This window comes from Podarcis pityusensis (genome assembly GCF_964106645.2).
Source record: "Podarcis pityusensis genome assembly, chromosome: 2".
Taxonomy (NCBI): Eukaryota; Metazoa; Chordata; class Lepidosauria; order Squamata; family Lacertidae; genus Podarcis; species Podarcis pityusensis.
This window is the reverse complement of record NC_138029.1, coordinates 9,509,758-9,526,091: the sequence shown is the minus strand read 5'-3', so window position 1 is coordinate 9,526,091 and position 16,334 is coordinate 9,509,758. Positions and strand designations below refer to the sequence as shown.

Below are 16,334 nucleotides of genomic sequence, written 5' to 3'. Positions count from 1 at the left end.
AGACATTTCCCCTTACTTTCTAGGAGGAAAAAAGTGAGTGTTATGGTGCAAAAAATACGGTATATGGAGCATCTTTGCAATGACATGTTCCCTGTAAGCTAAAAGCAGACGTGGGGAACCACTCGGCCCAGTGGCCAAATGCTCTCTGGACCTCTCTGTCTGGCTCATGGGACTCCCCCAGCCCCCCCAGTCCTTGCTCCACAACCTCCTCAAGTGTCTTTGCCTGGCTGGAAAGTGAACTCTGGTCATGATTCTTGCTCACCTGGGTGGAAGATACAGAAGTTGAGTGTGCAGAAGCTATCCTACTGCACACGGCTAACAACTGCAGTCATTTCCCTACAATCCAGGCTACTAGTGACGGAATGATTCTTGCAAGAAGTACTCAAAGAGAGGTGATTGACCAGTTTCAGAATCTCCCCCATCTTAGGCTCTCTGCACTGGGGGTTAGGTGCATGTTGCCTTAGCCCAGCTGATCTCTTCATAGCGTGGGGATGGGGAGATGCAGTCCAGCTACATCTATGGCCTGCTTTAAGAAAGGCACAGGTTCTCATAGTGGAAGAACTCTCTCTCTCTCTCTCTAACACACACACACACCTAAGAGCCAGGGGTTCACACCTGGCACTGATCTGGGGAAGAAGATGGAAGACTGCAGCTCCAAAGCACAACTGCGGGCTAAGCTCAGCAGCTAGGCTGGACCTGACAACTCATAGCGCCTGATAGTTCTTTCTTCCTGTTTATTATTCATTCACAAAATGAAAGTGACTGATGGTTCAATGGATTGGGAAGCACCTCCCAGATCACTCATCCTGCTACGTGAGGCTGATAGCTGGGACCAGGCACCCCCGTCCTTCTACGGGCAAAACAAGAAGCAAACAAAGCAGGCAATCCCTTACTCAACTGTTCAGCCGAGTTACCCCAGAAGGGGAATCCCCAGCTGTGTTAATAGAAGGCTGACCCTAGCGTGACCAGAGGCATCGAGTCTGTCCCACTCTTGATGCAATCCCTGCCCCCAACACCTCCCTTTCGACACACGAGTTGGGACGACGTGAATTTTCTCAGGCCCCGGAAATTCCCCGGTCATGATCCTGGCGCTTCCTGTTCCTCTGTGATGTCCCTGATGCGCCGAAAGACAGCTGGGAAGGTCTTGCCTCCATTCCTCTGGACCTTCTTCCCTTCCTCAGTTGAGGTGTCCAGGAGGCCGACGATAGGATCACTGGTCTGTTGGGAGAGGAGGTGTGGCTGCTTATTAAAAAAGGACGGTCACAACGCACAAACACACACAGCACTGGGAGAACTTCTCTTTCACCTTGTGGAAGTTGAAACTATCCATCTAGGACTAAGTTGCACAGAGCGGGGAAATAAAAGGTGCACACACAAAGCTGCCTGTGGACAAATGCTGGCTCCCTCAGCCTGAAAACGGAGATGAGCGCTGCACCCCACAGTCAAATTCGACTGGACTTAACCGTCCAGGGGTCCTTGACCTTACCAGGGCGGGAAGGAAGACTGGGCTCCTACCTCCACCAGGCAATTTTCTGCACATACACCCCCAAAAGGGGAAATTATCCCACAATAGCAGTGGACCAAGAAATTTACAGCTCTCCTCTCAGTCCTGCACTACAGCATGGACGAGTTGTGTGTTTGTGTCCGAGAGAGTTATATGCCTGCATCTGTGGCAAGTTTGGGCACATTCGCCGGCCTTTTGGGCCAACCTTTAATGCCTCTCTCAGGTTGAAAATGTTAGGATATTGATATTCCGTTCCACCTTAAGTACAGGCATGACTATTGTGTGTCTCATGTCTGTTTACACTCCAGCACAGCTTGCTGGGAACTTCCGGTTTGCTATTGCTTTTGCTGCTTGCTCTTGGACACGAAGGGAGAAGACATGTTTTTCCTTTGTCCTGATGTATGCTGAATAAAGGGACGCGGGTGGCGCTGTGGGTAAAACCTCAGCGCCTAGGACTTGCCGATTGCATGGTCAGCGGTTCGAATCCCCGCGGCGGGGTGAGCTCCCGTTGTTCGGTCCCAGCTCCTGCCCACCTAGCAGTTCGAAAGCACCCTTAAGTGCAAGTAGATAAATAGGTACCGCTTTATAGCGGGAAGGTAAACGGCGTTCCGTGTGCTGCTCTGGTGCCGGTTCGCCAGAGCAGCTTCGTCACGCTGGCCACGTGACCCGGAAGTGTCTGCGGACAGCGCTGGCTCCCGGCCCCTAGAGTGAGATGAGCGCACAACCCTAGTGTCTGTCAAGACTGGCCCGTACGGGCAGGGGTACCTTTACCTTTTCCTTTATGCTGAATAAACTGCTTCTAGATATGCTCTCACAGCCGTCTCCTGCCACTTCTGTTTGTGCTGGAGACACCTGGGGGCTTGCAAATTGCCCGTTCCCTTGGTTGCACCCCAACAGAAAAATGTTAACCACAACAGAGTGTAAAGGGCAATAACTGAACTTCAAGGACTTCCACAACCTGAGATCACAGTGGCAAAACAGAAGAAGGCCTTTTAAGCAGGGCTCCCCTCCAGTCGGGGAATGCCCTCCTCCAGAGAGACTCGCCCACTGCTGACTTTTAACACCTCTTTTTATTTCGCTAGTCCTCTTAAAACCATGGAAGCTGTTTTCATCTCTGCATTTCACTTCGGCTTTCAGTTGTGGCTTCTCACCTCAGCACTGATGACTTTTGGCGTTCCCTGTATTAAACGATCAGGGCTGGAACGGCACACATCCATACTGTTGTTCTGCTCTATAGAATTTGGGGGCTGCTGCAGTGGCGTTTCATTGGGATGGTGATGTTAATCTGCCTTAACTGGTACATCAGAGCTTGGACTACGGGGCAACTAAGAACAGGTTGGCTCAGGGTGAAGATGGGGAGGGAGGGGGCAGGATCAGTCCAGCTATTCCCAAATGACAGGGTGGGGAAGCTTTAGAACAGGACATGTCTCTCGTTTTTCCTATAAGTTAATGAACACGTGCAGCAGAAAGAGTAAGACTTTTGTGGATTAATAACTTTACTTCTGGGTCTGTTTTATACATCTGTGTTGAAGGGTGCAATCCTGTGCACACTTAGCAAGGAGCAGACACCCCACTCAACTCAGTAGGACTGACTTCTAGGCATGCACATGTAAGATTTATGCCATGAAACTTTTATGCATTTATTCGGCTCCAGCCATCCCTTACATGTTTATTGAATTTTACTCCTCTTTAGGTCTGTATACTTTTAACAAGTGCTGAAATTTAAGATTGCAAGTGCAAGTGCCGATGTGTCACTGGGGCGGTTTCCTCAGAGGCTATATCTGGAACCTGGAAGTTCATCGGGTGGTGACCTAATTCCAAGAGAGCAGGCTGGGAGAATTACGAAACGTTTTCATGCAGGTTGCTTCGAAAGCCTGTCTGGAACTGCAAAAAACCCTTACATCAGAGATGATGCACTTGCACGGATGTGCACGCTCCCTTGCACTCACCAGTTCTTTCAAGGACACCTGCTCAAAAAGCGGATGTTCCTTGAAATGCTTCACCATCCACCTGTGCACCTCTTCCACGTCCGTGATGGTGTAGACGAGCCCCTGGAAGAGATAAGGGAGATGTTACAAGGAGCAAGATGCAGAGGACTCTCTCTATTCCCTTTGTGTAACGGGACTCCCCGCCTCCCCAAATCTGATCTGGAGGGTTGGAGAAAGCCCCAGGAAAGATCTGGGGTTGCTTATGGGGTGGGGGGAAAGATGGGCAAGTCCCACTGTGCAAGCAGGAAAGCTGACGGGACAACTGCTTAGCACTACATGGGACAGAAAGGGACGCGGGTGGCGCTGTGGGTTAAACCACAGAGCCTAGGGCTTGCCGATCAGAAGGTCGGCGGTTTGAATCCCTGTGACGGGGTGAGCTCCCATTGCTCGGTCCCTGCTCCTGCCAACCTAGCAGTTGGAAAGCACGTCAAAGTGCAAGTAGATAAATAGGTACTGCTCCGGCGGGAAGGTAAACAGCGTTTCCGTGCACTGCTCTGGTTCACCAGAAGCGGCTTAGACATGCTGGCCACATGACCCGGAAGCTGTACGCTGGCTCCCTCAGCCAATAAAGCGAGATGAGCGCCACAACCCCAGAGTAGGCCACGACTGGACCTAATGGGTAGGGGTCCCCCTTTACCTTTACATGGGACAAAAGCCAGAACAGTTTGCTATTTGGGGTTGGGGCAAAATATTCCAATGCAAATGGAGGGGGAAGGTTTTCAGCAGAAAAAGATTTTCCCAAACCACTGGAAGCTTCCTGTTCAAAGTTGGATCCCGGGCTCATTTCCGAAAAGGAGTAATTACTGGGTATTCTGAAGCCCCAACTTCCTTGCAGCCTAGGGCTCAGCAATTGCAGCCGTCACGATTCTTGAGGGCGCTGCTGCGCTGCTGCCTCTTGCGCTGTGCCAGACTCCTCCTTAGCCTTGGGAAAGCTACCTGGAGAGTTGTGGGGTGACTCACGCTGACTCTGGGTGAGGCCTGGTGCTGATTCATCACAAAGACCAACCCCAACCCCAAAAACGGCGACGCAAGAAACAGCAGCAGCAAGGATGCTCTCCATCTTTCCCGCCCACCCCTCTGGCAGGTGAAAGGAGAGTCAGCCAGGGTGCCCTGGGGAGAAGCTGCCAGGACAAAGTCAGGGGCTGGAAGTGGCGCAATGCTCGCTCGGCTGCCAGGAAGTTTGTCAGCACAAGCCTCCTGCTAGGAGCTGGGAGAAGAGTGTTGCCTTCAGCACTAATTAGCACCCGTCCCTAAATTCTGGGAGTGAAATTCCCAAGCGATCCAGAGCGTCTTGTTTTTCCCTAGGCTCCAGGGCACAATGACGCACCTGGAGTTTTGATAAAAGAGAGTGATTATTTCTGGAGTATGAAGATGGCGTAACTTACTCTGGGAAGGCCTATCCTCAGGAAGTACTTGGGATCGGCGGAATTAGTACAGAAGGGCGTCTAAGCCGGAGGGCAGACACATTCCTCCTCCGTTCACGCATCCTCTTGGAATGCTGAGGTGGAAGGGAATGTCTAGACAGAGACCTCTATGGTGCAACGCAGCCCTAGAGAGGCAACTCCGAAACCTTCACTGTCCCTCTTCATGGAGCCCATCGCTCGCCAATCTCAGCTGCCATGGAACCCCCATGCATCTGCCTCAGAAGCCTGACGTCCTGGAGAAATACCTGGGGATTGGGGTGGTTCCAGGGCATGCTCCCAGGTCTCATGGACTGCTAGCCCAATCCTAGGTAGCTGCTTTATTACCTGGTCAGATTACCTGTCTACTCTGGCTGGTAGCGGCTCACCTCTCAGACAGAGGTCATCCAGAAAATGGAATTCTACTCAATATTGATCCAGAGCAGATTCCAACGTATAGTTAGCAGAGTAAAAACTTAAAACACGCTGCAGGATTCCCAAAAAATAGACCAGAGGCAATTAATATTCCATTCAGCAGAGCTTTACTCCCACTGAAGGCAAATGAGTATAATGGTCACAAATCCAATACATTCAGGATTGGCACTGCCCATAAGAAATCTAGTTGCAGCAGACTTAACTTACAATAACTTATAATAAGACTAAACCTTAACACTATTTTTTGTACAGAACACCACATCAGAAGGAAGAGACAGAAGGTGAAAGTGTAACTCTGGCTCCTTCTAGTCCTACTTTTACAGCCAACATGATCTTAACAGAAGAGATAAGAGAACCAGTTTAAGTCAGCTGTACTCTGCTTCTCAAAATATGGTCTGAAGCTCAACATCAAAAAAACGAAGATCATGGCCACTGGTCCCATCACCTCCTGGCAAACAGAAGGGGAAGAAATGGAGGCAGTGAGAGATTTTACTTTCTTGGGCTCCATGATCACTGCAGATGGTGACAGCAGCCACGAAATTAAAAGACGCCTGCTTCTTGGGAGGAAAGCAATGACAAACCTAGACAGCATCCTAAAAAGTAGAGACATCACCTTGCCAACAAAGGTACGTATAGTTAAAGCTATGGTTTTCCCAGCAGTGATGTATGGAAGTGAAAGCTGGACCATAAAGAAGGCTGATCGCCGAAGAATTGATGCTTTTGAATTATGGTGCTGGAGGAGACTCTTGAGAGTCCCATGGACTGCAAGAAGATCAAACCTATCCATTCTTAAGGAAATCAGCCCTGAGTACTCACTGGAAGGACAGATCCTGAAGCTGAGGCTCCAATACTTTGGCCACCTCATGAGAAGAGAAGACTCCCTGGAAAAGACCCTGATGTTGGGAAAGATGGAGGGCACAAGGAGAAGGCGACGACAGAGGACGAGATGGTTGGATAGTGTCTTCGAAGCTACCAGCATGAGTTTGACCAAACTGTGGGAGGCAGTGGAAGACAAGAGTGCCTGGCGTGTTCTGGTCCAGGGGGTCCCGAAGAGTCGTACACAACTAAACAACTAAACAAGAACAACTCTGCTTCTCTGAAGGTATAACCCAAACATCATGACCCTTCTGCTTGTTTCTTTCACAGAGAAGCTTCCAGAACCCTCTTGAATTAATGAGAATAGGAAAGATCTCTACACATCAGATCAAGACTTTCTGCACTAAGAAATGCAAACTGACAGATCTTGCTGAACTACAACGGCCATTATTCCCAGCCACTGAAAATGCTCACCGAGGCTGATGGGAGTTGTAGTTCAGCGACTTCTGGCAGGCCACAGGATCCCCACAACGGATGCTTGGCTGTGTATGCTAAGTAATAATACCCTCCAGCAAGGAAGTGTCACAAAAGTTACTGCTTCTTCCCCTGCACTTCTTAGACTGCAAATGACCACCAGAGATGTTCGTAGACATATGGGAGATATTGCAAAAAACAACAACCAACCAACCAACCAACCAAACAAAAACTACTCTAGTTATCTCCAGCTTGGACTACTGCAATGCGCTCTACGTGGGGCTACCTTTCAAGATGACCCAGAAACTGCAATTAATCCAGAATGCGACAGCTAGACTGGTGACTGGGAGTGGCCACCGAGACCACATGACACCGGTCCTGAGAGATCTGCATTGGCTCCCAGTACGTTTCCGAGGGCAATTCAAAGTGTTGGTGCTGACCTTTAAAGCCCTAAATGGCCTCGGTCCTGTATACCTAAAGGAGCGTCTCCACCCCCATTGTTCAGCCCGGACACTGAGATCCAGTACCAAGGGCCTTCTGGCGGTTCCCTCATTGAGAGAAGTGAGGTTACAGGGAACCAGACAGAGGGCCTTCTCGGTAGTGGCGCCCACCCTGTGGAACGCCCTCCCTTCAGATGTGAAGGAAATAAGCAGCTATCCTATCTTTAAAAGACATCTGAAGGCAGCCCTGTTCAGGAAAGTTTTTAACATTTAATGCTGTACTGTTTTTAACATTTGATTGGGAGCCGCCCAGAGTGGCTGGGGAGACTCAGCTAGATGGGCGGGGTAGAAATAATAAATTAATATTATTATTATTATTGCCCTTGCAGTAGATGGAAAATGTTTTGCATTCAGTGTTTATTAATGTGAGATGTTTGTTTGACCTATTGATATTAGTGTGCTTTTGGCCTAAATTGTCTGTCTCTTTTGGTTCTTGCCTTGAAATGTTGTTGCATTTTATTCTGTAGGGTGTTTGTGAGCTGCTCTGAGCATGGCTCTGCCACAGAAAAGCGGCAGACAAACAAACTTGATGCCTTCCTTTTGAAAGGGGCTCGGAAGAGGCTACACCCCCCTCGAGAGCAATGCACTCACCTCCTCGCGCAGAACATAGGCGTATTCTGCCAGCAAAGTGGTGCTGATAATCCGCCATTTGTGCTTCGTCTTCTTGAAGTGAGGATCAGGGAAGAGGAAAAACATTTTGCGCAGCTGGGTTTTATGCAAAAAAGAACAAGAAAGAGATCCCTCACCACCAGAAAGAATGGAAGACATTAGCCTGTCAGCAGCCTGCAAATTAAACATAACCCCTAATCTGCATTTGGCCTGGCTAGGGAATATCCAGGGCCAACAAAGCCTTTGTTGTCTCCCTCCCGTCCCCAAAGGGAAGGGAAGGACTCTTCAGGACTTTATTTATTTGCGTAGCCAACAGGCCATTGCATCAAAGGACAAACACCGACAAAAAGACATTACAAATATAGTTACCGTATAATCTTATGGCCTATTAAAACCCTAGGTAAAAGCTGGATTATCATTCATCAATGACCCTTGTCCCCAAAGGAATGAGACTGGCACTCAGCGGGAGGTCGCCCATTCTGCCTGTAGAAAGCTCCAGAATCAAACTCTGGATGCACCGCCAGTTAAACAAAACCTTGGGCAGCAAAGCTGGGGAGGACCTCACTGAAACCTGGGTGAACCATTAGACTAGAGCAGGGATGAGAAGCCTATGGGCCTCCTGATGTTGAACTACAGCTCCCAACATCCCTGACCACTGGCCATGGTGGGAATTATAGACCGTGCACACACCATATTTCCCCCAAAGAACTGTGGGATTTGTAGTTTGTTAAGGGTTGCTGGCACTGTAGCGCTGAGGGGGTCAGAGTGAACTACAGTTCCCATGATTCTCTGAGGGAAGCCACATGCTTTAAATGCCAGAGTCCAGCAACAGTCAGAGGGCCACAGATTCCTCATCTCTGTAATAGATATCACCAATAGTCTGACAGGACAAAGCAATTTTGTATGGGACATTGTTGTTTTTTTAAAACTCAAGGATCTACCCTAAAGATCCATGAAAAAGCAGCAACAGATGACAGAGGTTTCTCTTTCGGAGGAAATAGCGAGAACCAGGGCAGGAGCGTCACAGGTGTCTTTAAAAGCGTGTACACAAATAATTTTTAAAACTCCAAATGGGGAAAGACACTCTTTGGAAAACTCACCTGCCCCTTGCGGAAAAAGTTGGGCAGGTGTTTCATGGCATTGCTGCGGATGCAGCCGATGTTCTGGAACTGCCCGGGGTGAGATGCTCTCAGAGACTGGATCCTGTCCCGCACATAATCAGAGACCTTCACTCGGATTTCCAGACCCAGCATTAAAGTCTTGGGAAACAGGGGAGACAGTGCAACTGCAAAAGAGAACAGCCAGCCAGTAACTTAAGAGGATAGAGGTTTTTTAAATATATATAAATCTTGTTCAATAAAATCAGCACAAGGTGGCCATAAAGTCAAAGATGCTTTATCTCCCTGCTCCCCCTGCAACTCCACATTTCAAAGCCAAAGAGATGCTTTCTAACCCCTCTGCTAGACTTAACTTCCTTTTCTTACACTGTCTTTGCATCATTCCTCTGTTTAGAAGTCCACGGAAATATATGGGACTTCCTTCTTCAGTAAGCTTAGCTAGGACCAGGCCTGCCAAGAGTAGGCCTACTCATAATTTCTTTACTAGAATGCTGACAGTCAACAAACATGATGCAAATTTCCAAAGCAAAGGACACGATGTGAAAATCTCTTAATAGAAAACAGCGTAACTAACCAGAACATGAGCTTGCTATATCCTCTTGCTTAAGAACACAGGAGTGTCTTGCTAGAGCAGAGCAAGGTCTACAAAGTTTAGCACTTTTTGCAAGAATCTAACAGGAGCAGGGAAGTTCACCCAAAACTGGCTATGGTCCACTTTTTGTAGCACTCTCAACATTCGCAGTGTGCGCCTTTACTGTTATTGCATAAGGCAGGGGTAGCCCAAGTGAAAGCCTCTAGATTCTTTGGACTACAACTCCCATCAGCCCCACTCAACATGGCCAGAGGTCAAGGATGCTGGGAGCTGTAGTCCCCAAAAACTGGAGGGCACCGGGTTGGCTACCTCCAGTGCTTAGGGAAGTTTTTAATGTTTGAAGTTTTATTCTGTTTTTAATGCTCTGTTGAAAGCCGCCCAGAGTGACCAGGGAAACCCAGCCAAATGGGCGAGGGGTAGAAATAATAAATTATTATTATTATTATTATTATTATTATTATTATTATTGCAAAACATTATTTAGACGAGGCTTTGCAAAACTTACTGTTTAAATTTCAGCGTTAAGAGAGGACAAAGAAATGTGAAAAACAAGAATGGCCAGCAATGAATTTAAGCACACGGAGTGACACAGATTGAGGAACACAGCGCAACACTATGCATATTTCCTTGGAAGTAAATCCCACTAATTTCAGTGGAACCTAACACACAAGAAAGTGCATGTAGGATTATGCAAGCCTGGTCTTACGCAGGCTGACTTGGAAAGCAGTCCAGCTGTGTTCGGTCCAGCTTGCTCCAAGGGAAGAGCACACACAGAACTGCAGCCTTAGTTTCATGGAGGGCAGACTTCCCCAACCTGCTGCCATCCAGATGTTTTGGACGCCTATCAGCCCCGGTCAGCACAGAAGTCCAAAAACATCTGGAGGACACTTAAGAACAAAGACTCAACCCTAGACGCTCTTTTGGGGCTAAGAGATAAGATTGCAGTGGGAAGTGAGTCCCACTGAACTCATGATTTCCACGCAAATAGGGGGCCGTAACTTCCCTGAATTCAGTGGGACTCACTTTCAATTCAGATTCTTTTTACCTCCATCCAACACATTCCTGTCTGTGGATTCACAAGATGGTCAAGGAGCGACAATTAATCATGTGAAAAACTTGCCGCAAGCTTCTTTCCTGAGTAAAGAGTTTTGGTTTTTTTTTTAATGTAGATAACCGGCGGATCATGACTCTTTATAAACTCAGACTGTCGCATGATAGCCGCCCTCATTATAAGGAAAACACCACCGTAGAAATCAATCCAACGCCTTCCGATCACTGTGAATCAGCAGGAATGAATTCTAAAAATATAGACAATGGTCTTCGTGAGAGCCAGGGCCTATTCATGCTTAATAAATGACACATTTCTCACTGGGAATTCCACGGCCAGCACCTGTTTGCCAAATAAAGCAGATGTGTCGCCATCTCAATAAATTATTCTGCTTCCACTGATTATGAGGAAGGATAAAAAGAGCTGTCTGCTCCTGATCACTAGAATCTCCTGGTTCCAAGATTACATCAGTCACAGCCTGCATCTTTTGAGGCTTGTCCTCACATCCATGAGGACTGCACACTTGCTTTTTCAAATGAAGGCTGACAATTCTCAGGCTGTGGAATTACAGTACCGCCAGTTGCAAATGCAGAAAATACTACCAGGACCCACGCCATTTGCTTTCTTTCCTCCAGCATGAATGGAAACTCGATGTGTTCTACGCAGACCCCTTGAAAATTGCAGGTGGACTTGGCAGACTACCTAATGATTTTTTTGCCTGTTGTAGCCATTGTAATGCACTGTGCTAGATACTGTATGGCTCTCAATTGTGTTTCCATCAGTTCTTCTATTTCTTATATATTGTATTTTATAGTATAGAATTCAAACTGCAATACAACAAAAGGCACAGGATCTCGCTATCCAAAACATGATGCATTCTCAGGAAATCTTTTGTTGGGCAAGCATTCACATGACAAGTCGATGATTTCCACTGATTCCTATGGGGAAAATTCTAATGCATTCCTGACCACAGAATTTTTACCCCAGGAAAACCCCCTGAAACCTTGCAAAAGGAAAAGCAAGGAAGGAAAAAAATACTCTCTTATTTGTCCAATCTCTCCCGCTTCCTCCCTCCTAACATGGTTTCTGAATAAACAGCTGTCGCAGACTGGGGAGAGAAGGAAAGCATTTGAAAAGGATTGTTTTAGAGTCTTTTACAGGCTTGTAACCCGTAGAGATGGGACGCGGGTGGCAATGGGTTAAATCACAGAGCCTAGGACTTGCCGATCAGAAGGTGGGCGGTTCGAATCCCCGCAACGGGGTAAGCTCCCGTTGCTCGGTCCCAGATCCTGCCAACCTAGCAGTTCAAAAGCACGTCAAAGTGCAAGTAGATAAATAGGTACCACTCTGGCAGGAAGGTAAACATGTTTCCGTGCGCTGCTCTGGTTCGCCAGAAGCGGCTTGGTCATGCTGGCCACATGACCCGGAAGCTGTATGCTGGCTCCCTCAGCCAATAAAGCAAGATGGGCGCCACAACCCCAGAGTCGGCCATGACTGGACCTAACGGTCAGGGGTCCCTTTACCTTTAACCCGTAGAGACAACCTTAACCATCAGCTAACTCTCATTGGGGATAAATTACCAAGCAAGCCCCCATAACCGCAGCCGATATCAGCAAACTCTACTTGAGACGCAGGCTTAGTTCTGTCTTCTGCATCCTTCAGGTCATCGTGTTGATTGTCTGCAGTTAAAGGGGCAAAAAATTCCGGGTAGATCTCTGACCAGTCCATTTCTTCAGGCTTGGCAGGACTATCAGGAAAGAAACAGGAGGACTTCATGAAGTAAGAGTGAAGAACAGTAATTATACGTTGACCCTAGAAAAACCACCACCCAAGGTAATATGTATTGGTACATATGAGGCAAAAAACCTTGCAGTTGGGCAATTCATTTATTAAGACCAACTAAAATGTCACAAAATAGCAGCAAGCCATCTCCAGAAATCTGCACCAAGCAAGGTGCCGTATTTTTCGCCCTATAGGGCGCACCAGCCCATAGGGCGCACCTAGTTTTGGGGGGGGAATAAAGAAAAAAAATTATTTCCCCCCCCCCAGGCGTGGGGCTGAGGTGGGGGAAGTCCGAGCTTCCCCCGACCCCAGCCCCCAGAACAGGCTGCTATCCGCAAGCCTTGGGATATCTGCCCGAAGCCCGGGGCGTGCTCTGCTGCACTCCCCGGGTTTCGGGCTGCAGGCTGCTGTCCGCAAGCCTTGGGAGCCCAGCGAGAACTCCCGCGGGCTCCCAAGGCTTGCGGATAGCTTCCTGAAGCCTGGAGAGCGAGAGGGGTCGGTGCGCACCAACCCCTCTCGCTCTCCAGGCTTCAGCGAAAGCCTGCATTCACCCCACAGGACACACACACATTTCCCCTTCATTTTTGGAGGGGAAAAAGTGCGTCCTATAGGGCGAAAAATACGGTAATTACACAAACAAAGGGGTGACAGAAAAAGCGGGAAATGGAGATTGCAGACACACCATACATTTAAAGTACACGATCAACACCCCCCCCCCCAAAATAGAGAGAGAGAGAGAGAGAGAGAGAGAGAGAGAGAGAGAAAGAAAGAGAGAGAGAGAATTATAGTTTGTTTAGGGTGCTGGGAATTGTAACTCTGTGAGGTATAAACTACAATTCCCAAGTTTCTTTGAGGGGGAGCAATGTACTTTAAATGTATGGTGTGTATGCAAACTGCATTGTTGTTATATGCTACAGTTATCAGATTATAAACCTAGTATTTTGGTATGAAGCAACAATGGCTGTTTTCCCAAGAGGCAACCATGAGGAACAACTTCTGTGGGACACAATTTATTACAGGTTTCAGAAACTGAATTGGGCAAGAAGTCAGGGCTGGCATGCATCATATCATGTTGACACAGAGAAATATTCCCATGATTTGCATCTCCGGAAACATTCCAAAGACTTATGTCATAAACAAGGAAAATGGCAATTTGTCCATCTGGAAGAAGTGGGGGAGATCCAGACAATAAAATTTAGGGGACTAGTCAAATTCCAACCACAATTATTTGGAAGCAAGTTCCATTGATGTCACTGGAAATTACTGTCACCGGAAATTGCTTTGTACATGAATTGTATTAAGGCTCGCTTAACTTGTGAGCAAGTCCCACTGAATGCAATGACGCTCACCTTACATAACTAAGCTGCAGACTGCAATATATGCTGCCTCAGTCGTATGCACACGTACACAGAGAAGCTCCCTTTCATTCAATTGTCAATATGCCCAAACAAGCGTGCATGAGATTGCAGCTTTAGGTATCCTTACTTGGAAGCAAGTCCCATTGGTCTGGTTCCCATATAACATAAAGCCACAGCTTATTAAACTAAAGTTACATAAATCATGCTTTAGGTTTACTTGCAAACCTTGCCCAGCAGCTTAACTATGGTTTGTCTACTCCCAAATCAAACCATGGTCTGAAGTGACGGATTGATGTTGGCTTACACACCTTAGCTTGTTTTAACTGTGGCCTGGCATTAGGTGTGAACACAGCACTCTTCCTTGTCCATAGTTTGGTTGGCCAACCCACCCCAGATGCTCACCAAATTAAAAAGACACAAGACAAAACAGGACAAACTTGGGAGAAACAAACCACAGTTTGTAGGACAAGTTGCAGTTTGCTGAAGAACAATAGTGGAGCGTTATGTGCCAGGCAGGCCACTGATATCAAGGAGCCTTGTTTCTAAGCAGAGTAAGAACCAGACCATTACAGCTGAATTCAATGGGGCTTGCTTTTGAGCAAACATGTATGTACGACTGCAGTGCCCTCATCTCACAGTTCACCATGAAGAGGGGTGCGCCAAGACAGTTTGTCACTGATGAATATAAACTCTAGAGCAGGGGTGGGGAACTAGAGCCCCACCCCCACCCCCCAAGATATTGCTGGCTGTGGCTGACGGGAGTCCAACAACATCTGGAAGGTTAGAATCCCTAGAAATTAGAGATCACCTTGTAAATTACTTTTATATGCAATGACGGCAGCAAGAATATTATTGGCACAAAATTGGAAGCAAGAAGAATTACCGACAAAAGAGGAATGGAGGATGAAACTGAGGGACTATGCAGAATTAGACAAATTAACAGGAAGAATTTGAAACCTGCAGGACCAGAGATTCACACAACTTGTGTAATTTTACAGACTATTAGAAAAGTAATTGTGATGATCAGATTACGCTTGTAGGTTTGCAAGAAGTTTTGTAAGGTGAACTATTTGAAATATTGCAAAAAAGGTAATGAGGAGGACTGTTAGTTAAGATAATTAAAGGCAATATGAACCTAAGAAATGCAGAATAAGTGATAAGAATGGAGGATCATCAGAGGTGCTGATGGAAGTCCAAAAAGACTGTATAAGAAGTCAAGTTTGGTTGTATGAATGATAATTAATGTTAAAATTAATAAAAAATTATTATAAAAAAGAGAAAAGAAATTAGAGATCACCAAAACGTGTGCCCAAGAAGCAGGTAAGCCAGACCAGTGGCCCATGTTTTGCATGCAGAAACCCCCCAGGTTCCTTATCCCCTCCCACGAAAGCAACTCCGGTTGCCACAGAGATTCCTCTGCCATTCATAAGAGACAACACCGGCCCGAACAGACCAATGCACGGTGTGACTCACTATGGGGTCCATATTCCCTGAGTCAAGGGGCGAGAGGGGCGAATTTCGACACTGGAGGCTCACTCAGAATGGAATTCAACAGCAAAACACGTCAGCACCGTAAAATCGGGGTGCGCCCGGCAAAGCGGACAGACGTCTCTGTGAGCCCGTGGGGAGCCTACGGAAACGGGCGTCGAGGGTGGGAGCCCGGAAGCGGGGCGATCGCGAGGTTGTTGCTGCTTCCCTATCCCGCCCGCACTCACTAGCGCAGCGTGTGATCCGCCAGCGGGTTGGAATGCGCTCTCTGCCGATAGAAGCGTTTCTGCGGCGGCGGCGCCGCCGCCTTTGCCGCCGCCGGCCCCTCCATCGCGATCACAGCGCCGGAGCCACGTGGAGCACCCAGTGGACAGGAGTCGCGGGAGACGCGCGTCATCGCGTCGCGCCCTCCGCCTTAAAGGGCCCGCAGCGGCCGGCGCGCTCCCGCCTGTTTCCATGGCGACGTTTGGGCTGCCTTTCTAGCAGTTGCAGCTCTTCCTGGCGGCAACAGACTGCCACGAGGGGTGGTGGGCTCTCCTTCCCTGGAAGTTTTAAAGCAGAAGTTGGATGGCCACCTGCTTTAGCTGAGATTCCTGCGTTGCAGGCGGGGTTGGGCTAGATGACCCTCGGGGTCCCTTCCAGCTCAAATCAGTTCTTAGAATGGTAGGGCTGGAAAGGACACTGAAGGGCATCTAGCCCCCCCCCCCTGCAATGCAGAAGTCTTTTCCCCAACATGGGGCTCAAACCCACAACCCTGAAATTAAGCGTCTCATGCTCTAGTCTAGGTCCTCTGCAATACAGGAATCACAAGATCACAGAACAGGTTTTCACCTAGGTTTGCGTGAGACTGGGACACCCATTTTGAACCAAGGTGGCGGACTGAACCTTTCAAAAACTGCACCCGTTCTCTTAGAATTCCCAAGCACTCCTGGGTGTGAGGTTGCTAGAACAGTATGTGTGTATGTTTACACACAGAGACACAGAGACACACCCCACACTCATTTCCGAATCACGCAACGCAGCCTGGTTTCCTCTCTGCTGCCATTTCTTTTTAATTCCGTCTTTGACATTACTATTTTATTAAATTTGTATGCCTCGTTTGATCTGAAAATTGCAGGGCATTAAAACAGGAAATACACAAAGTAATAACGACAGCAACGAAACAATAACACCCACAAACATATTTAAAAGGCCATAGGTTGTTTAATCAAACGAAGGCCTG

At 47.8% G+C, this 16,334-nt stretch overlaps 1 protein-coding gene across 1 annotated transcript; it reads right to left on the bottom strand.

Annotated features, from left to right (window-relative positions):
- Positions 1 to 717: 717 nt before the first annotated feature.
- On the bottom strand, positions 718 to 15,509 carry METTL1 (methyltransferase 1, tRNA methylguanosine; the record flags this gene model as incomplete). Its single annotated transcript, XM_080995006.1, has 6 exons — positions 718 to 1,218; positions 3,454 to 3,555; positions 7,709 to 7,822; positions 8,827 to 9,011; positions 12,065 to 12,231; positions 15,340 to 15,509. The coding sequence occupies 6 exons, from the start codon at positions 15,507 to 15,509 to the stop codon at positions 1,078 to 1,080; spliced, it is 879 nt and encodes a 292-aa protein (XP_080851132.1). The 3' UTR covers positions 718 to 1,077.
- Between the last annotated feature and the right edge of the window lie 825 nt (positions 15,510 to 16,334).